The 20,577-nt window shown below is 40.9% G+C and overlaps 5 protein-coding genes across 8 annotated transcripts; 1 reads left to right on the top strand and 4 right to left on the bottom strand.

Moving 5' to 3' along the window:
* Window positions 1-93: 93 nt before the first annotated feature.
* Window positions 94-2,293, bottom strand: LOC143204442 (putative lipid scramblase CLPTM1). The gene is made up of 3 exons (XM_076416986.1): window positions 2,089-2,293; window positions 1,545-2,029; window positions 94-1,482 (listed from the first exon to the last, which is right to left on the bottom strand). Exons 1-3 carry the CDS (start codon window positions 2,179-2,181, stop codon window positions 264-266), a joined length of 1,797 nt encoding a protein of 598 aa, XP_076273101.1. The 5' UTR covers window positions 2,182-2,293; the 3' UTR covers window positions 94-263.
* A 70-nt stretch (window positions 2,294-2,363) lies between these two features.
* On the bottom strand, window positions 2,364-2,871 carry LOC143204446 (cytochrome c oxidase subunit 7A2, mitochondrial). The gene is made up of 2 exons (XM_076416991.1): window positions 2,717-2,871; window positions 2,364-2,632 (listed from the first exon to the last, which is right to left on the bottom strand). The coding sequence occupies exons 1-2, from the start codon at window positions 2,735-2,737 to the stop codon at window positions 2,408-2,410; spliced, it is 246 nt and encodes an 81-aa protein (XP_076273106.1). The 5' UTR covers window positions 2,738-2,871; the 3' UTR covers window positions 2,364-2,407.
* Window positions 2,872-2,916: 45 nt separating this feature from the next.
* On the bottom strand, window positions 2,917-4,923 carry LOC143204445 (uncharacterized). Its single transcript, XM_076416990.1, has 3 exons — window positions 4,395-4,923; window positions 3,959-4,337; window positions 2,917-3,900 (listed from the first exon to the last, which is right to left on the bottom strand). The coding sequence occupies exons 1-3, from the start codon at window positions 4,572-4,574 to the stop codon at window positions 3,416-3,418; spliced, it is 1,044 nt and encodes a 347-aa protein (XP_076273105.1). The 5' UTR covers window positions 4,575-4,923; the 3' UTR covers window positions 2,917-3,415.
* A 394-nt stretch (window positions 4,924-5,317) lies between these two features.
* LOC143204440 (sushi, von Willebrand factor type A, EGF and pentraxin domain-containing protein 1) lies at window positions 5,318-18,031 on the top strand. 4 transcript variants are annotated; one of them, XM_076416983.1, is made up of 29 exons: window positions 5,318-6,511; window positions 8,340-8,471; window positions 8,527-8,785; window positions 8,843-9,019; window positions 9,108-9,254; window positions 10,439-10,621; window positions 10,680-10,889; window positions 10,945-11,139; window positions 12,252-12,353; window positions 12,410-12,562; window positions 12,650-12,886; window positions 12,945-13,160; window positions 13,216-13,307; window positions 13,362-13,728; window positions 13,792-13,953; window positions 14,010-14,157; window positions 14,208-14,383; window positions 14,442-14,672; window positions 14,731-14,953; window positions 15,020-15,266; window positions 15,324-15,433; window positions 15,488-15,660; window positions 15,719-15,936; window positions 15,994-16,186; window positions 16,243-16,416; window positions 16,725-16,901; window positions 16,957-17,229; window positions 17,364-17,552; window positions 17,610-18,031. In XM_076416983.1, the coding sequence occupies exons 1-29, from the start codon at window positions 6,107-6,109 to the stop codon at window positions 17,771-17,773; spliced, it is 5,733 nt and encodes a 1,910-aa protein (XP_076273098.1). In that variant the 5' UTR covers window positions 5,318-6,106; the 3' UTR covers window positions 17,774-18,031. The 4 variants fall into 4 exon arrangements, with proteins under 4 accessions (XP_076273098.1, XP_076273099.1, XP_076273096.1 ...); XM_076416984.1 differs by having other exon boundaries at window positions 5,318-6,515; window positions 8,344-8,471; XM_076416981.1 differs by having other exon boundaries at window positions 13,216-13,728.
* A 361-nt stretch (window positions 18,032-18,392) lies between these two features.
* Window positions 18,393-20,345, bottom strand: LOC143204444 (spermine oxidase). The gene is made up of 7 exons (XM_076416989.1): window positions 20,065-20,345; window positions 19,780-20,006; window positions 19,494-19,716; window positions 19,213-19,440; window positions 18,990-19,156; window positions 18,737-18,931; window positions 18,393-18,677 (listed from the first exon to the last, which is right to left on the bottom strand). Exons 1-7 carry the CDS (start codon window positions 20,239-20,241, stop codon window positions 18,446-18,448), a joined length of 1,449 nt encoding a protein of 482 aa, XP_076273104.1. The 5' UTR covers window positions 20,242-20,345; the 3' UTR covers window positions 18,393-18,445.
* Between the last annotated feature and the right edge of the window lie 232 nt (window positions 20,346-20,577).

Genomic DNA, 20,577 nt, shown 5'->3' with positions numbered 1-20,577 from the left:
ATCTATGCAACCGAACACGCAGGACAATTCAATATCGAGTACTTTTGTGCCTTTGGCATATGTTTATTTGATAACGAAAAAAAACAACAAATATTTTCGTTGGTAAATAATTACATAATTTATTTATTCAGTTCACACATTATACAAATAAAATAACCGTTGTACAAACAGCCGATAAATTACCAATAACATCTAGATTATGTCCCGTTTAAGAAACGCTAATAACAAATGTAGTAATTTACTAAACTGCCAAACTATAGGATTTATTGATCCTTTTTCGACTCTTCGGGCGCGCCCTCGACGGCCTTCTGTTCCGCTTGTTCGGCCACGTACCCGAACTCGTTCCTCCTGGTTTTGTCTACGGGATAAATCCACCTTTGATACAGGAATATCAGGAAAACTATGTCGTCTCTGAAACATCCTATCCGATACATGGTGGGCATCTTGATGACAAACGCGAACATGTCGTCGATGAAAGTGTTGAGGAATTTGTAGGTTAACATCCTCCAGGGCAGGTGAGCCACGGATTTTAGCTTGTAGTTGATGAAGAGTTGTGGTGTCATCATTATGAAGCCAAATGTTAAAAGATAACCATACAGGATATCCAAAACAAAGGAATACCAGCCTTTATGTTCTAAATATAAAAGAGCATAGGCACAATATCCTGCTAATAACGGGAAACACAGCCAAGATAGATACTTAAATGCTAACTCATCATAAACTTTGGTGCTGGATTCCACGTAGGAACCTTTATCTTTAAACACCAGTTTGCCATCTTCAACTTTGATGTCCACCACTTTCCAGATCTTCCACAGCTCAATGCCCAATCCCATGAAACATGACACTTTAATGAGCATATTAGTCTCATTATCTAATACATATAACAACACCACCACACTTTGAAACACTCCGAAGAAAACTGAACGCACAGACAAGCCCTCCAAAGAGTTCCTGTTGTTCCAAAACTGGATGTCATTTTTGAATGCCAACAGCTCAAAGATAGAGTGCAGGATGGACACAGCCACTGTTATCCCCAGCAAGTAAGGATTGGTATCCATCAATGTTTCTTTGATAGTGTCCTGCTCTTCATCGGTATGTTGCTGAGATTCTGTGTCCCCCCAGAAGTTGAACATGCCATTTTTCATTGCCTGGGCAGCATAGAGTTGCCACTTAAGTAAGCTCAGGGGCTGGAATGTCAATCTTAGTGAGAAGGTTTCATTCAAAGGTTTGTAGTCTCGGGCCATATTCCAGTAGTCATTTCCATAAAGGATGGGTCTGTATTGTTTAAAATCATCTGTGAATGTTATGTATTGTCCCAAAGGTGCTGGCACTTCCCCAAAAGTCCAAACAGTCTGGTCAGTGAGAAGATTAATGGTAAAATTCGGATGCCAGTGGGATACTATTTTCCCATCTTCCACCTGAGCTTCAACAGTTTCCCCAGTCAAAAGATTTTTGGTCTTGCTTGTTTTCAACTTTTTATATCTAGAAAAACAAACAACAGAGATTTGAATCTGTAAGTATGTTTGTTCTTATGTAAATATTACCTGTTAAGTTGCTTGGTGAGAGACGTCATCTCATCAGGGTTGTAACGCTTTGATGTCGGATCGGGGCTATTACCCAGTTTGGTAACGAAAACGTGCAGGTACAGAGAACCGTTGTTCTTCATACCCTCCGTGATCGGGACCTCTTTTTCCATCTCAAATGTTCCATCTTTATTTATACCCGCCGTCCATTCCCCATAGGTTATATGCTCTTTCACCCAGAATAAGTTGGTGTAATTATAATTGGTCAGAGTGTCAGATTCGGACAGGTAAACGTATAGGGTCAGTGGGGTGCCGAACTGGAAGATATTTTTCGCGGGTATCGAGGGTCCGTTCTGCGTGGTTGTGTTGGTGCTTGGCGGCTTGGAACCTTTGAAGAACGACGACACGAAATAAATTATAAGTGCTCTGATGATTAGGGATTTAACAATCGAAACGAGGGACTCCATTTTACTGGGCTGTCTTTGTGCTGGTGCTTGTCCATTTTGCTGAAAACGAAGAATATTTTAATCCACTATTCGTCTTGTCATTCAGTCGGAATATTTACATTTTGTGACGCAGTTGAAACGTCCGATCCATTTTGTACGTTAGCCACCTGATTATTACTACTAGACTGATCGGTTTTATTAGTTTCACTCATTTCAAATTACGAAAATTAATTTAATGCCGCACTACTCAACTCACCATTACACATTCATGTGACGTTCTCATTTTTTAATAATTCGATTGTCATTGTCACTGTCATATTTCAAACATCAATTCGTGTTCCGTAAATTGTTCCAAAAACATATGTATAGGGGCGGGAAATTCAAAACAAAAACCAAATGTCTACGTATTTATTAAATACACTATTAATGATAAAATGGTTACTTCTTTCTGAATGCCATGCTAATGGCCATGTAGAAGGAATACAGAGTTCCCACTGTGCAATTGATAACGGTTAACTGGAAAAAAAATTTATCCATGAAACCTGATTTCAAGTGAACAGGAAACCCGTCGTCAAGTTGCATTTCCTTCTTTCTGTTCCTTAATTTCGTCACAACATTCTCCCTTATTGTTTCTGTTGCGTAATTTCTGGTCAAAGACGCTAGCTGAAAGTTATCATTAATACGAAACATAAAATATATGATTAACATGAAATTAAAAGAGAATCAAACACACTCAAAAAGTTATACCTTCAATGTTCTGGAAAACATACTAGATGTCTGCGATCGAAGCTCCTGAAACAAATGAACATCGAAAATGTCAATGATATTTTTAATTGATTGCTATGCGATTTATTTATAGTTTAAATGTTACTTATTAAGTAATAGTGCACCTGTATTTCTTTTTGGTTTCTCTCTCATGGAAAGTATTTGATAAAATAAAGGCCAACTTTAATGCACATCGTTTTATTAGTGAAAATACGATAATTTCAAATACAGTGTAAAAATTACAAAATATCCTTCATTAGCTGCAGAACATTTGATAAAAAAAATCGATATAAGAAAATGTCTCAAACATCACATTTTATGTGAACCTATCAACTATTTTATTTTTATATAATCATATAAATTAAAAAAATAACAATAACAAATCAATGCCTATGTGTTTTTTTACAAACGAAAGCAATAACTGGAATAAATAAAATAAAATTTTGGTTACAATAATAAATCGTATATAAACAAAAAAAAAACAAGCCAATTTCTAACTAGGTAGGCCTTGATGTGATCGAGATCTGATATACAACAAAGCTACAGTTACCTAAAACAAATGCAACACTAACATATTATTAGAAAATTAGTGTTTATAAAAGTTAAAATGTAAAAGAAAATTCAAACCTCCAGCCCCTTCTAAAGGGGAGGCGGTGTTATCACAATTTGCTTTAAACATTATTATTCCTTGACCGGCTCTACTTTTACTTCTCTCTTTACTTCACTGTCTTGGAACTTGGAAGAGGTTATGGTAATCGATTCTTTCAGGTTCGGATCGAACCCAGCACTCGTCTCCTTATCTACGGTGGCGGCTTCATCAGCGTTGACCGGTGAGGGAGATATCTCAGGGTCGATGGTACCAGAATGTTCGCCATTATTGTCATCTTCTTCATCGCCTTCGAGGTTTTCTTCGGTCCCCTCGTCCTGTTCCTCCTGGTATTCTTGTTCTACGTCGCTCTCCCTTTTGGCTTCATCGACATTCTCATCATCATCCTTGGCTTCCGGCGAGGCCGACTCCTCTGGACCCGTATCGGGTTTCTGTTCATCTTTGTCGTCGCTTCTTCGTCGCACAAATTTACCTCGACCCCTCCCCCTTCCCCTGAAACTACCCCTGCTTCTGTAACTACCTCTAGATTGGTAATGTTTATCAGGTACGTGCTTGATGTCTGTCGAACGAAATTGGGTTTAGAAATGAAAAAAGGTGATATTAGGTTCAAAGTTTACCTGGTAATTTAGTGTTCTCGTCAAGGACGCAGTTTCTCTGGCCCGCCTCGGTCAGTTCGACCTTAATATTGACTGGATTCGCGATTCTTTCCTCTTTCTTTCGGTTAGCGTTCCTGCCGCCCCTGAAACTGCCCCTACCTACTCTGGGCGAATCCGAGAAACGCAGCTCCTTCTTAGGCCCGTCGCTGTCTCCTCCCGAGGACTGACTGACCGGAGACTCCTTACCTCTCCGGAAGTTGTCGTAGTGACCCGGCCTACCATAGCTACTCTCGTTCCGTCTAGCTCCCGGGGGTTTCCCCTGATCTCGCGACGAATCCTTCAGGAAGTTGTAGGTCGGATCCGGCGGCGGGTTTATCCCTTTCGATCTGGGCTCGTTCTCCTTGAACAACGGGTACAGTACAATTTTCGCGGAGTTTCGATCGGGCTCTCACATTACCTTGTGCTGCGTCGGGTCGTCCCCCTGGTCCTGGTGCTTCTTGTTGAGTAGATCGCGTAGGTCGCGGACCCCGAAGTTGTGCACGGCCTTCCTGACGCCAGGGTCCATGGGCGGGTACCTCTGGGACCGATAGCCCCGTCTGGACGGACCGTACCTGTTCGGATACTCGTTCTCGGCCATGGCGTCACCAAATATCACCACGAAACCGTCCAAAAACGATAAAAACACTCATAAACAGTTAATCTTTTTTTGCAAATCCTTGTATAACAGTCGAACGGCGGACGCATAGGTACAGAGTAGCTCTGTTTCCTTTCAACGCGACGGCTTGGATTGTAAATATTAAGCGCCATTTTCCGGATAAAAAGGATAGAGAATATATCAAAATATATCGATTAGTATGACACATTCCTCAGATCGGAGTTAAATAAAACAGCACAGTCATCGACAATCAGTCAAGCGATAACTAAATCTTCGGTTTTTTGTGCTTTTCTTAAAATCACTCATAAAATTTTGATACTGACAACCAATAACATCTCGGGTAGTTTACCTAGTTGCCTATGATTTCGGAAGATAGTACGTTCCTCTATGTCAATTTCTTGCATAATAAGTTGCCTAATAAATGAACGAAAATATTTTAAAAAATTTATAATAAATAACAATAAAATCTTTAATAAAATTAAAATTATATGTATTCTTACTAAATGAATTTAATAGCAATTTGCAAACAGAATATAATTTCGAAATGTACTATCGATAAATAGCCGGTATTATTGATAAATAGACGTTTATAATAACAATTACTGAAAAAATTATCGCATAAGGATTGATTAAAGAAAATTTATATTATTAGAAATAAAGACTGGTCGTATCAATGTTTCGATTGAGGTTGTTTAATGGGGACGCTGGATTATATAATGTTGTTTAATGTAATTTGTGATATGAGAGTCGTTAGTTGTGGATGAACGTTGTGATATAAGTTTGTGCTTTTAAATATATGTATGATGGTATTGGATTGTTGTATAGGGTGTTTTTTATAGTGATAGAACTGAATAAGGTTAACTGTCAGTTGTCACTGCTGCTGTTTTAACATTTCGGTTCATTGGGCATTTTTGTTGTTGGGAGAAAACTTAAGATAGCGTCAATTTTTCGAATTTATTGTTTTGTCTATCCAATTTATAGGAATGTTCGTGATGTCTTTGGATATTATTTTTAAAGCAAAGCAAAATATTTGTTGGGATGGTCTGAAGGAACGTCAATGACCATATTAATATATAAATATAATTGCTCTGTCCGTATGTTTGTAATTGAACTCTTTTCCTAAGCGGTTGGACCGATTTTGATGAAATTTTTTGTGTGCGTTTATATGGATTCGAGAATGACTTAGATTCGGTAGGTGGCGCTGGAAATCTTTTAAATATTTTTCGATTATAAGAAAACGTTACAACAAAACAACTAATCGGACGTTGGAAGCACTATATAGTATTTTTGTTGTTGAATTAATTATTTTATCCTAGCAAAAAAGTTATTGTTCGGATAGTAAAAAGTAATTGAAATGTAAACTCTAAAAAAAATCGATGTTAGATTATTTGTATCACCCTGTACGAGACCGCCTACGTATATAAAACAATTTTTCACGATAACGAAGCGACAAAACAAGGCAGAAGATACCAGCCTGCATTTCCTAGTTTACTGTTTAGACAGCGGCCGGCGACATGAACCTTCCGATTCATTTGTTTTGGCTGCTGATGTATCTGGTGGTCGGCGGGCCCTGCGCGACCGTCTCGCAGAAATTCGACCTGGACGTCCTCAACAACTACAGCGAGTTCCTCAACCTGGGCCGCAAGAAGCTGCAGAAGATCAAGGGCGGCGAGAATCTTGAGAACGCCATCTTCAAGTCGAAGCTGGAGATCCTGGGCGAGATCTTCAAGACGAACGTGGATTTCATCCGGAGCTTCAAGCGGCAGGACATCGTGTTTCTGGTGGACGCCAGTTCGAGCGTGGGCCGAGATAACTTCAAGAGTGAGCTGAGGTTCATCAAGAAACTGTTGAGCGGGATTACGGTGGATTATAATCACACTAGGGTGGCGGTGATAACGTTCAGTTCTCCCAGTAATACGGTGAGTGTCTTGGCGAATGAAAATATTGTGTTGCTTGCACTGTTGGTCCTTTCGAGAAGAGTCCTTCAGTAAGCGGTTATCTTAGACTAGATTTTCATGGATTAACCCCTTAAGAATATATTCTTAACAGGGTTTCTCAAAGTGGCCGTTTTTTCGGAGATATAGTTGTTTTACTGACGTTTTCGAGAGAGATGGTCTGATATCTCAAGTTCTACTGAACCTATATGTTTATATATCGTATCACAGCGATAAGTGATAGATAAATATCAGCAGTGGTGTTGCTTTGGTTCCATGAAGTGCAGGGTCGAGCCCATGTTGATTCAATTCTAATAGCTGCCTGTTTTTCAATCTTATCTTCAATTATTTCGTATGGTAGCAATTCAATATCCTTATGGGGCTTTCAAATGTAGGTCAACATTTTGTCGTTTTTGACTCTTCAACTCTCGGATAAAGTCCTCTAATGTGGTTTGGTAGTCATCGTTATTAAAACCTGAAAAGTCCTCGGCCTATCATAGTAAAACACATTTTTTGGGCCAAATTAGTTTTTTTTATTCAACATAATTCCCTTCTAGGGTGATAGACTGATTACAGCGACCCTCCAACTCTTCGATATCATTTTTGTAGTACGATTTGTCGTTTGATTGAAAATAGGCCAGAGTTTCGACGATCATCTCTTCATTCGACGAAAATTTCTTCCCAGCGAGCATTCTTTTGAGATCTGAGAACATGAAATAGTCTCTGGAGCCAGATCTGGAGAATACGGTGGATGAGGAAGCAGTTCGAAGCCCAATTCATGGATTTTTGCCATCGTTTTCACTGACTTGTGACACGGTGTATTGTCTTGGTGAAGCAGCACTTCCTTTTTCTTCAAATGCGGCCGTTTTTCGGCGATTTCGTCCGTCAAACAGTCCAATAACGCTATGTAATAGTCGCTGTTGACGGTCCTTCCTTTTTCAAGGTCAATTAAAATTATTCCATGCGCATCACAAAATATAGCCGCTATAACATTGCCAGCCGACTGTTGCGTTTTCCCACGCTTTGGAGCGGGTTCATCGTGTGCAGTCCACTCGGATGACTGTCGATTGGACTTCGGAGTGAAATGATGGAGTCATGTTTCATCCATTGTCACATATCGCCGAAAAAACTCGGGTTTATTACGCTTCATCATCTTCAAACGCTGCTCCGAATCATCAACTCGTCATTGTTTTTGGTCAAAAGTGACCTGCGCGGCACCCACTTTGCACAGAACGTTCTCATACCCAAATATTCGTGAATGATATGATGTACACGTTCAGTTGATATCTTTTGAGTGTCTGCTACTTCATTCAATTTCAATTTACGGTCATTCAAAATCATTTTGTGGATGTTTACGTTGGTAACAATAACTCTTTTGGGCGTCCACTGCGTTCACCGTCTTTGGTGCTCATTTCACCATGACTAAGCTTAGCATACCAATCCTTAACGGTTGCTTTTCCTGCGACAGTGTCCGGAATCAAGCCAAGGTTTTGCTTCAACGGTATTTTTTCTCTTCAAAAAGCTGTATTTTATCAACACGCGAAATTAATTTTTATCCATTTTTTTCACAATAACAAAAGTTGCTTCACCCAAAATGCTATAATTCACAAACTAATGATCCGACAGCTGTCAAGTTTATACACGCATCTTTTGAAGGTTAGGGCTAACTAAAAAACATATAGACTTAATTCTAGTAGCGCCATCTATGTGTCTGGCCTGGGACTTTTCAATTGACCTGTTATTTTTGTTTATAACAGCATAAACCAACGATCGATATATATTACTGATATGAACGTATTTCTGTACGTGATAGGTAGTAAATATTGACGAAATCAGCGTACCTTCCAAGGAGAACAACAAGTGCTTGTTGCTCAACAATCAACTAATGAACATCGAGTATAAAGGCGGCGAAACTTACACTTTTGGTGCTTTCGAAAAAGCCAAGGTACGTCTCTCACACGTTGCCGGTTCCACCATCGTCGATTCTAAGCGATTTTCAGGAAGTCTTCGAACTATCCAAGAGACCGGACGCTCGTAAGGTACTCTTCCTCATCACCGACGGCTATTCCACCGGTGCCAGTCCGGTACCGATCTCCACCGAGCTCAAGAACCAACACGTGACCGTTTTCACCATAGGCATCCGGAATGGTAACTACAAGGAGCTGTACGAGCTGTCCTCCACGCCCGGGGAGTTCTACAGCTACCTGCTGGACAGTTTCGAGGAGTTCGAGAGTCTGGCCAGGAGGGCATTGCACGTGGGTAAGTACCGGGCCGGTACCCGTTGGTGTTCCGTCGGCGATACTGAATTTGTCGTAGATCTGAGCGCGGGGGACTATATACCTTTGGGATTCAGTACGCCTTGCGATAAGCTATGCGACGGTGGGGATTGCTGCGATGAGAAAGCTCTTTGTTCCTGCGGTACCACCACCGGTCACTACTCCTGTATCTGTCAGCCGGGGTATTACGGGAACGGTTTGAGGAATAATTGCTTACGTTGGTATCAGTGTTTCTGAACATCCGAATCTCTTTGAAACAAAGTTAATGGGTGTTTTGTTAAATGTCTTGTTCTGATTGTTTCTAGCATGCATTCCCGGTACCTATGGGGACGGTCCCAATTTGTGTCTACCTTGCCCGGACGTTCACCACACCACTATAGCACCAGCTTTCGGAATCGAGAGCTGCGTGTGCAAGAGAGGGTTCCAATCTGACAAGAGAGGCGGATGCAGAGGTATGTACCACGTGGTGAGCAAACAGAACCACCTAATCTTCAGTTGAAAATAATAGCTGAAAATATACGCCAATTTTGAATTCCGAATTTGTTAATTTCTACTTTTTTGAGATGCGATTGCGATTTACTGGGTACAAATTTAAAAATTTTTAACGCACTGAAAAAAAAATATCTGAAGCTTAAACGTGATCACACTATGTGTGATAAATCCTTTTTTTTTTAAGTTATTTATAGACCTGATATTTATCATACATTAGTTCGCTTCAATTTTCAAATATTTCCAAAGCTACAGAAGAAAGTATTACTTCACATTTCTTTTCTTAATTGGCCACTATAGAGGGTATATAAAAGGTTGAACCAAACAGTGGTTCTTTTATTCCTATCACATAGTTGCATGTATTTTGATTACGAAGAAGGACACTCTGAAGGATCAAAAAATTCAAAGACAATGAATTCCAAAACTAATTGGACGAAAATCCAGCTCAAGTTCTTGAAGAACTTTCACACAGCTTAGCAGTTAGTGAATCAACTATTTCTAGATGTTTGTATGCACTAAAAAGTCTCAATATGAGTACAGATGACAAGTTCCATTGCTTGCCAAGCAGAGAAGAAGAGTTTTCGGAGGCTTAATGTGACCGGCGATGAAAAATGGTTCCACGACGGCAATCCCAAGAACAAAATGTCACGGATTAGTCTAGGTTAGCCATCCACATCGACACCAAAACGGAATACTCATGGCCATAATATCTTACTGCGCATGTGATGGTATTAGAATGATACAGAATATTAAGAGCTTCTAAAACCGAATGAAACTGATACTGGAAATATCTACCGACGTCAACTCAATAAAATGATCGACACATTGTTGGAACAAAGACCAGCAACCGCGAGTTCAAAAGTTTCAAAATTATGAAGAAAGGCAAAAATGCATTAATGAATGGTTTGCTGCCAATCCAATATCGTTCTTTCGACAGGGTATCACCATTTTTACTGGAAAATGGTGGAGTGTTTCTGATTAATATATATTGTATCAATTTTTCTCAGTAAGTGTTTTCAAATGAAAAAAAGATCAGAATACATGCAAGCATCTAATCCCATCCGTCCCAAGATATGTTTGTGTTTTTATCTGCCTTTGGTGAATAATTGTGAACGCAAATATTTCACAATTCTTCTTCTATTACTAGTCTTGAAATGTCCGAAGATATCACCACCCGAACACGGCTATATCGTCAAGAAGAAAGAATGCAGCAACGTACTGAACAGCGCCTGCGGCATCAGATGCGAGGTGGGTTACACCCTGTCTGGGAGCAGCATCAGGTTGTGCCAGGACGACGCCAAATGGAGTGGGTCGAATCCAACGTGCGAGGGTTAGTTTTCCCGTCCCAGAATCCCAATTCTCTCTGACATATCGATGCTGTCCCACAGTAAAAACCTGCAGCCGTCCACCCGTACCGAAATACGGCACCATCCGCTGCGAGCACGCCGACCTGGACCTGGTTTACGACGCAGACGAGCAGAACTTCCCCGTGGACACCGTCTGCAAAATGGACTGCAAGGGCAACCTCCTGATCGGGTCCTCCCAGAGGACCTGTCTCCCGATCGCTCAGTGGGACGGTCTCAGGACCATATGCAAGCGTGAGTATTCAGCTCAATGTGCAGAAGCCACAAATGACCGGAGCACCCTTTACAGCGATTAAATGCAATAAGATATCCCCGATCAAATACGGAACCATCGTGCCGGAGTCCTGCACTCAAAGTAAGCAGGAATTCGGGAAGAAGTGCACCATTAAATGCAAAAAGGGGTTCGAAACTGACGACAAACCTGACTTGGTTTGCGGCAAGTCGGGCCTGTGGAATGGGAAGCGCAAGGAGACCACTTGTGTGGGTAAGTGACACTGGGTTTCAACATTCCTCATTCTTTCGGCTTGTGCATATCATTGTCAATCTCACTAACTCTGTAAATTTTATTTTTACGTCATCTCCGATCCGATTTCGATTTCGATTTCGTTTTTGATCGATCCTCTTTTCCTCTTTCCATTCAACTGTCTATGAAGAAACTAGTTAAGAAGCATTTGTGCATCTGAAATATAGTATATAATGATGGAACACTTCTGCAGCAGCATTTTCATAACACCTCTTCATATCCTCTTCATATACACAAACTATTCCAGGAGGAAGTTCCACTGTCCGCTCTTTCATCAACAATCTTAAAAACTACCTATTATAAATAAGATAACAATAGCAGAGTTGTCAGTGATCCAAAAAATCCCTCAACATTGTGAAGTGCTTCTGTTGCTGTTATCCACTTGTCAGGGATTCTACCTCCTTATTTACTGATAAAGAACCTTGCTGGGACTTTTGGTATAAATATTTGAACGTCAATATTTATTCAGATGATAATTTTCATTCATCTGCTTATGAAGGAACTAACCAAGAATCATTTTAACATCCAAAATATTCTAAACAGCAATGGAATAGATCTAACCAAAACACCTTTTTATTTATTGCAGTTTTAAGAGGAAATCCAACTATATACTCTTCAATCAACAATCTAATACACCATCTAATATAAGTGGGACACCAATAACAGAATTATCAACCATCAAAGAATCCTCAACATTCTAAATTAGTTCTGTTCTCATCATCCACTTGTAACGGTTGCAGGATTCTTCTTAAACAGTTACTAGTATATTAACCTTGCTGGAAACTTTGCCATAAATGCTGGAACGATCATATTGTAATCATCCATTTTGTGAGGATTTTAAGATTCTACTTCCTTATTTACTGATAAAGAACCTTGCTGGGACTTTTGGTATAAATATTTGAACGTCAATATTTATTCAGATGATAATTTTCATTCATCTACTTCTGAAGAAACTAACCATAAAGATATACTCATAGGTCCATTAATATGACATTTTGTAGAGACACTTTGAAAGCGACACAATTTTCACTGCTATTGCAGTTTGTCTATCCATCTTTCTTGTTCTCTTGCAGATACATCACCACCAGATCTGACATGTCCCAAGAACGTCACCGTTAAAGCCGAGACGGGCACCAAATACGGATTGGCTTCATGGGAAACACCCAATGTAACTGGTGAGCTTGTGAAACCGTTGGTCGACCAACTCAGGCTCATTCAAAATTCCTTACAGACAATTCCGGACTGAATGTCACCGTGTGGATGAAACCCTCTATGAAAAACATCACAAATCACAAGTTTTCCATAGGATTGAATCGCGTCAGTTACTATGCCCGTGATGCATTCCAGAATATCATAAAATGTGCCTTTTTCGTCGAAGTATTGGGTAAAGTATAGACTTTGACAGTATATTTCAACTATATCTGGTAAGTCTTTCTGAATACCCATTCAAATCAACCTCATGAATCTCCAGATGAAGAGCCTCCTACCATCGAGGACTGCAACAGTCCACCCCCGTTCTTGACCAACTCCAAAGTAGGCGAAAACATCACCTGGGACGAACCCAACATCTACGACAACTCTCAGAACGTTTCGGTCAACAAATCTCACCATTTCGGCTTCTTCCCTGTGGGTACTACCCTGATTAGTTATATTGCTGAAGACCCATCGGGAAATATCAACATATGTTATATGAATATCACTGTCGAAAGTGAGTGAATGGTGATTATCGTCGTTGAGGAAATATGGTATGTTTTTTTTGGATTTAGGTTCGCGCTGTCCGGAATTTTTCGACCCAGTGAATGGGGAGACCAACTGTACGGACCTGGAGAACGGTGTTCAGTGCGTGGTGACCTGTCAGGAAGGCTACGCTATCCCCTTCCCTGTTTTCTCCGAAACAGATATCAACAGCACCAGTTTCACCTGCAACCACGCTGATTTCAGTTGGCATGGCAATGATGCGGTTATCTTTCCAGATTGCTCTAGTAAGTCTTTCGACAACGTGGTCCGGTATTGACTGAACAGCATTGGTTTCATCAGTTACAGCCCTCCCAAAGGAGGAGATCAACGAGGGAGACCTCAACGTCACCCTAGAGAACGTCATGTGCAATGACACCAACAAAATACAGGAAGTAAGTCAGCAAGAACACAACCCATCGATGATTTTGGTGCTACGATGGTTTCAGATAGAGAACGATCTCAAGTCCACCCTGGAGAACAACATCTGCACCGGCAATTGCACGACGAACCTCCGTTCCCAGTGTCAGGTCGAGGAGGACGAAGAAACCACCAACCAGATTTCGTCCACGAAGCGTCGTAGGAGAACCGCGACCAGGGAACTGAAGCAGAAGGTCGGGGAAGCGTCCCTGAAGACCGGGCAGAAGAGGAGGAAGAACAGAAAGCGCCTGAACATCAAGTTCCAGGTTAGAGGGAAGGTGAAGGACTCTGCTCAGTTAACCAACGTAACCCTGGCGGGGATGGTCAGTGGTAAAATTGTCCTCAAGACGACACTCGTTTGTTCTGACGGTTTTATTTCGAGAAGAAACCGATGTGGTAAGTTTGAGCACTTTCTGTCGATTATTTTTGACGGTTTACACGTATTTGTTTGGTATGAAGTCCAATGTCCCAAGGGAACTTTCCATAACAAGACCTCCAACATTTGCCAGAGCTGTGATTTCGGCTTTTACAACGACCAGATGGGTCAGAAATCCTGTACACAATGTCCGGAGAAATACACCACCACCAAGCAACACGCAAAACGGTCCAAGGACTGCAGAGGTACCCGGTAATGTTGGGGGGTCAGGATCGGTGCTTTATTTTACGTAATTTTCCAGAGATGTGTCCTCCTGGCACCCATGCCAGAAGAAAGAAGGTCCGCATCAACAGACAGCATCGGAACAGCACCGTGGAACGATCAACCTTGAGGCCATACTGCAGATCTTGTCCAGTCGGTACTTACCAATCAAATTACGGACAACTCAAGTACCAGGTTCTACTTGTGATGATTCTTCTTGCTTATAAAATGTTTTCAGGTGTCTTCCGTGTCCCAAAGGACATACCACCGTTGGGACACGATCTGTTAATGCGAGCCAGTGTCTTCCCACTGCCCAAGAGATTTGTAGCAGACGACCAAACGTTTGTCGCAACGGGAATTGCATCATCGTGAACGATTATGAGTCCTCCTGCCAGTGTTCTCCTCCATATTATGGTCAGTCAGCGTTAAGACCTCCCTACTAGTTTTAAACGTCATCCTCCAACATCCCCAGGTCCACACTGCGAGAACACCGCGTCACCCTGCGACTCGAACCCATGCCTCAATGGTGGGAGTTGCTCCAGCACTGATAACCACCAGTTCAAGTGTTCATGTCTTGATGGGTACTCCGGATCATATTGCGAAGAGCTGCTCGAGAAGGAGGGCTCGTGTCAGTTGGACTGTCAGAACGGTGGCACCTGCGTTCATATCGAGGACAACGAGTACGTTTGTGCCTGTAAAGACGGTACTAACTAGTCGAATATGCGGTATTTTCTGGTGAACGTAACCGAAAATATTTCAAGGTTTCTCCGGGGACACTTGCGAGAAGAAGTTCAACAGCTGCGACAACGTTTTGTGTGAAAACAATGGTACTTGCATTGAGCAGGGTAGTACCTACAAGTGTGTTTGTCCAAGAGGCTATTTGGGACGAAGATGCCACCTGGTGCCTTGTGATTACCAACCGTGTAGCACCAACACTATTTGTATCAATCTGGATATAGATAATATCACGAAGAGCGATTATCGGTGAGTAATGAGAGTTTCGGTGGTACTGAAATGTCCTGGATATCTAATAGGTGGGAGATGTTGCAGTTGTTTATGTCCGGATGGTTATACTGGTCAGAAATGTGACGAAATCATCGACTATTGTACCAGTAAACCTTGTCTGAACGGTGGTACCTGTACTAACGAGGAAACGACGTATTCCTGCTCGTGTTCGAAGCTATTTTACGGTCCGGAGTGTCAGTACATCAGAGACGTGAAGTACATGTTGAAGTTCCCGCGATATGACGTGAATGACTTCATCAGATTCCGAGGTTTCCAAACTAATTTAAGCGAGGTTTGTATTTAGATACTTACTTTATTTTCATTGTATCATTTCTGGGATATTGTCCAGATAACGGCCTGTTTATGGATCCAAACGACGGATAATTTCAATTATGGTACTCTTTTGTCATATGCTACCCACTATTCGGACAATGTCTTCACTTTAACCGATTATACTGGGTGAGAATCATTAAATTTCTGTACCATCTCGGACCTACTACAATTTTTTTACAGATTGATATTCTATGTGAATAATGATCACGTAGAAACTGACGTGTTCCTCAATGACGGTAACTGGCATCACATCTGCGCCTCCTGGAAGAGTCTGGAGGGGAAATATTACATCTACGTCGACGGTAACTTGATGACTTCCGGCACAGACTTGGCCGCCAACACAAAAATCGAAGGTTTGACGATCGCGCATCACTGAATATCGTTGATTCACTCCTGCTGACATTATTCTAGGTCATGGTTATCTCGTGGTGGGTCAGGAACAGGATGTTCTTGGTGGTAAATTCAGCCAAGCCGAATCTTTCACCGGTAACATGGCCTACATCGACATCTGGTCAAAGTCTTTGAACGAAAGCGAAGTTCTGGATCATCTCAACGACTGCAGCGGTAAGATTTACGGGGATCTGTACGCTTGGCCTGAGATGCAGGAGAATATCATCGGAAATATACAGGTACTACTGTCCTAAGTCTTCATCGTTGGAGATATTGGAAAAGTAATGGTGTTTTAGAAACTGAACAGCACCTTTTGCCAAAAGTGTAAGGAGCCACAGGACGTTCACAATGGTTTGATCGACGTAGTTGACAACGTGGCCTTTTATTCATGTCGTGAGGGTTACGAACTGACCATCAAGAAGTTCGGTCAAGGCAGAAAATGCACTAAAGTGTCCAGGTGGGAGGAGCTCCGCGAACCAACCTGTAGAAGTAACTTTACACCGAATCGAAGTTCCCCAACCCTAAAACGTTACCATCAATTTCAGAAATACACTGCGGGTATCCTGGTTTCGTCAAAAACGCTTACTCAATCGGGAATCGGTTCTTCTACAACGATAAAGTAATCTATCGCTGTTTTGACGACTACAACATGGTAGGGGACGAGGCGATTACGTGTAACAGTCAAGGGAAATGGGTTCCAGCTAAACCTCGATGCCTTGGTAAGAAGATAATTGTTATTTCATGTTCGTTTTTCCCCATATTTAAGGAAATTGGTACGATTTGGCAACATCGCCCGTCATATTTTTTCAATTAGTGAAATAGTTATTTGGAAAATGATCAGTATTTTCTCTTCGACCTATTTATGTGAAATTTTTGGATGTGAATAACTGGTCTTTTTACCAAATAATATAATGATGTGATAATGCAGTGTTGCTATATTTTGGCGATTTTCCTGAACTTTACGATTTTTACAAAGTAATATTTTAACGAATATCGAAGCTGTATTAACAAGATAAAACACTCGTAGCTGTCCAGTGTACGATGCCCATCATCAAGCACGGCGTCATTAAAATCATTAATGACGACACGTTGGAGAATAGTGAAGAGAAATTAACGAGCGTCGATTCGGACACAGCAATTAAGATCGAGTGTTTCAGCAATGCGACTTTAACAGGCATCGATGTCTTAATCTGTTTGGAGAATGGTATATACATAACTAATTCGTTTTTTGCTGGCTGGTTTCATTTCCTTGCCTCCAGGAACTTGGAGTGACAATTCCAGCTGCGTCTTGAACCAACCAGAGCCAACAGAACCGCCCAAGTCCAACAGATCTAAACTTAGTTGCTCGCTGAATCAGATACCGGCTCCACCAAGCAATGGTTTTACGGACGAGAACTCCTTGCGTGCTGTTGAGAATGGTTCTTCCGATACCGTCATCTACAAGTGCAAACCCGGTCACAAGCTGAAGGGTATCGGTTTATCCACCTGTATCATCGATGGTTACTGGACCGAACCAAACATGAGCTGTCAGCGTAAGAAGATTTTCCTAATTATTTTCATAATGCTCATTCACCATCTTCACTCGATGACTATATATCACTAATCTCGGCACCAGCATCTTCACAGCTTTCAGAAACGTCGGTATCTTATTATATCATTTTACTAGCTATCCAATGTCCAAAAGTACCAACTTTTAAAAATATGTCTCTGAAGAAACAGAGTGCTGCTATTAAGCCGTATCAGTTTGGCAACGTGTTACATTATGAATGCGATGAGGGACATAAAATGTTGGGTCCCGGTACCTTACGATGTACCATGCTGGGGAAATGGAGCAAAATGCAATCTCGATGCACCAGTAAGTATACATTATCGACCTCGTGATGTTTTTCAGTGGCATGATTGATACTTCTAGGAAAATCTTGTGGGAAACCACAGGTGTCATCCACTGTCGAGATCCAAGGAGACTCCTATCTGTTCGGAGATACCATCAGCGTTTCCTGTTCAGATGGCCAGACCTACGAGCTAACATGTGGCAAGAATGGTTCATGGATTGGAGAGCTGGATGCCGATTGCTAAGAATTATCACGATTTTAGTTTTCCTAATGCTTCATATACTATAAAATAATATCAAGACAATGTATATTGATTTTTGCTGGTTGGTTTGTTATTGTCGTGATAACTCGGAAAAAATATGACGATTTGGCAACAGCGAATGATCCGATATTTTCTTAAGACTAGTAAAAATATTGTAATTTGGCAACACCGTCCAATACTAGACTATTCTATTTTTAATTTTGGATTTTTTTAATATACATTTTATTAAAACAAAACAAAGTTTTTATTTATAACAAGTTATTTTTATATTATCTGTTTTTCCTGATAATTAGGGAAAAATTCGATAATTTTACAACACCGAACGATCGGAGATTTTCTGAAGACATCTAAGGAAAAATATTGAAATTTGGCAACAGCACTCTATTTTTAATTAGAGATTTTTTAAAATAAGTTCGATTAAAACTACAACAAAATAAAAAATTATGTTTGTTTATATTAAAATATTTATTCTCCGTCTTTTATTATTACGACAATTGGGGAAAAACATGTTGATTTGACAACATCGGATGATCGGATCTTTTCTTAATAACAATGAAAAATATTGTTATCTGGTTAACATCTGGTCGAATATTAGAGAATATTTGATTATGGATTTTTTTATTATAAATGGTATTATAACAGTAACAATTTTTTTTATTTATACAAAGAGATTATTCTTTCGGCTTCTCTGTATCCGGTCTCCATTGCTCCGTTCACTGTGGAGAATAATGTCGAATGGGTGGCTTCTCCAGCAAATTGTACCACTGGTCGACTGTTTTTCATCAGTGGTTGGGCTAGATCATTAGCGCTGGCCTTGGTCTTCTCCATTTGAGCGTTGACATACGCGTAAGATCCTTTGAAGTGCGGATTGCTACCCCATTTGGATCTGGAAATAGTTTGCAGTTTTGACGGTGTCTTTTTTTGTATTTTCTAAAGATGTCTAACCTCACAATAACATCAGGTTCTGGTATGTGATACAGTCTACCAGCAAACTTCCGTAACATATACATGGTGCTTTCAATAACGGTCTCATCTGGAAGTAATTCGACTAATTTAGCAGTGGGTCCATTTACCCACCCCAGCAGTACATTGGGATGGCTGTCTATGGCGATGAAACTGAAGAGGTTCTCCAACCATGACCTGTAAAATTGATACGTTTTATTTTTTCGTTGTGCTATTGATGATGGTGTTCTTTTACTTTCCGTTTACAATAGGCCCAGCTGATACTTCGTCCAACAGAGCATTTCTGTCTTCCTCAGACCACAGGAAACTAATGTCCTTCATGGTATCCGGCCACCACTTGGTGGGAAACTTGAGTAGGATCTTATTTACTGTACCCAATGGTACACCTTCAATAGAATTTATCTAAAAAAAATAGCTGTAACTATAGTGTAACAAAGGAAATAAATAAAACATCGTACTTTATATTCAGGTAATGGGGGTTCAAAACAAGTCGCGTAAATATCTTTGAGGACTCCAACTGACACGGTTACAATCACGTGATGAGCTGGATACGCTGATCCATCCGTACATTTAACTAGCACATCATGAGTTTCATCATCAACATCCCAGATGATCTGAGATACCTCCTTGTTGAGTAAGATCTTATCTTCTAAGGGTAGTTGTTTGGAGGGGTCTGGTATTTTTTTCTGAAATCATCCACGTTAAGTTAAAGGTATGCGTAATGCGTGGATATCATTACTGTCATGACGTCGATGATGGTGCGGTAGCCCCTCTTCCGCCAACCTAGAAGCTGATCGCCCTCGCAAGGTTGAAAGACATAATGGCTCGTGGTGGAGAGTTGGTCCCAAGTCTCCGCTGGGTTTAGGAGTACCATGAATTTTTGGAACCATTTGAGCACCATTTCTGATAGTTCCAGTATTCTTGCGTTTGCTCCAAACTCATTGAGAACTCGTTTTTTGTATCTGTGACATGTTGATTGTTGAAAGGAATAAACGACACTGTATTATGAGGTTGGAAAGACTTACTCTATTGTGATGTATTGGGCAAAACTTCCCAGAAATTTCCCGGCGGTGTCCTTGTCGTCTTTCACTGCCATGATGATGGCGAACAATCGATCGGTGATTGTCTTGTCGGCCATGGAACCATCACTAAGGAAGAAGGACATTCCTGGGTCTTTTGGTAATGACGATGGCGTTACTAGGTCTAGGTCTTTGACCATTTCGTATACTATGTTACCCTTTTCTCCATGAACCTGTAGTTTTGCGTAAGAATTTTACATCTTTGACAGTTCTAGATCCATTTTTTCTTACCCATTGTCCGCCGATATCAACAAATCCTCCGTCAAGAGGCACTGAATTTATTCTACCTCCTATTCTGTTCTCCGCCTCCAGAATGATGATGTTCTCGAAGCCATTTTCCAATAAACGAGTGGCCGCTGCTATACCAGAAGCTCCCGCGCCTATAATAACGATCTTAGCGTCCGCCATTTCTCAGAAACCGGACGGTATCCAACCAACGCACCAATTACACACGTTCTCCTCGCATTTTCGGCAAGTCGTCTAGTCGCTATCTTGTTTTGATGGCGGTTTATCAACTATTTTGGATCCCGTTATCTTCAATAGCACGTTAAAGTGTTTATGATGGAAATGAATGGAGTACGGCGTTACGTAATGTTTGCGTCCTTGTCGCCCGTGATTCTTCCTCATTCTGACCTCTGTTTTTATCAAAAATTGGTTCGCGTTAAAATGAAATGGCGAAGGAGTTGCAATTTTTAACTTTACTGTGTCGGAAATTCTCGATAATAGTTGATTGTGGTCAAATAT

This window comes from Rhynchophorus ferrugineus, unplaced genomic scaffold (assembly GCF_030347505.1).
Source record: "Rhynchophorus ferrugineus isolate W39M unplaced genomic scaffold, kcgeb_rfMv2 rfM11, whole genome shotgun sequence".
NCBI classification, from domain to species: domain Eukaryota; kingdom Metazoa; phylum Arthropoda; class Insecta; order Coleoptera; family Curculionidae; genus Rhynchophorus; species Rhynchophorus ferrugineus.
Note: the sequence above shows the minus strand (reverse complement) of the source record. Positions and strands in the feature narration are given on the sequence as shown.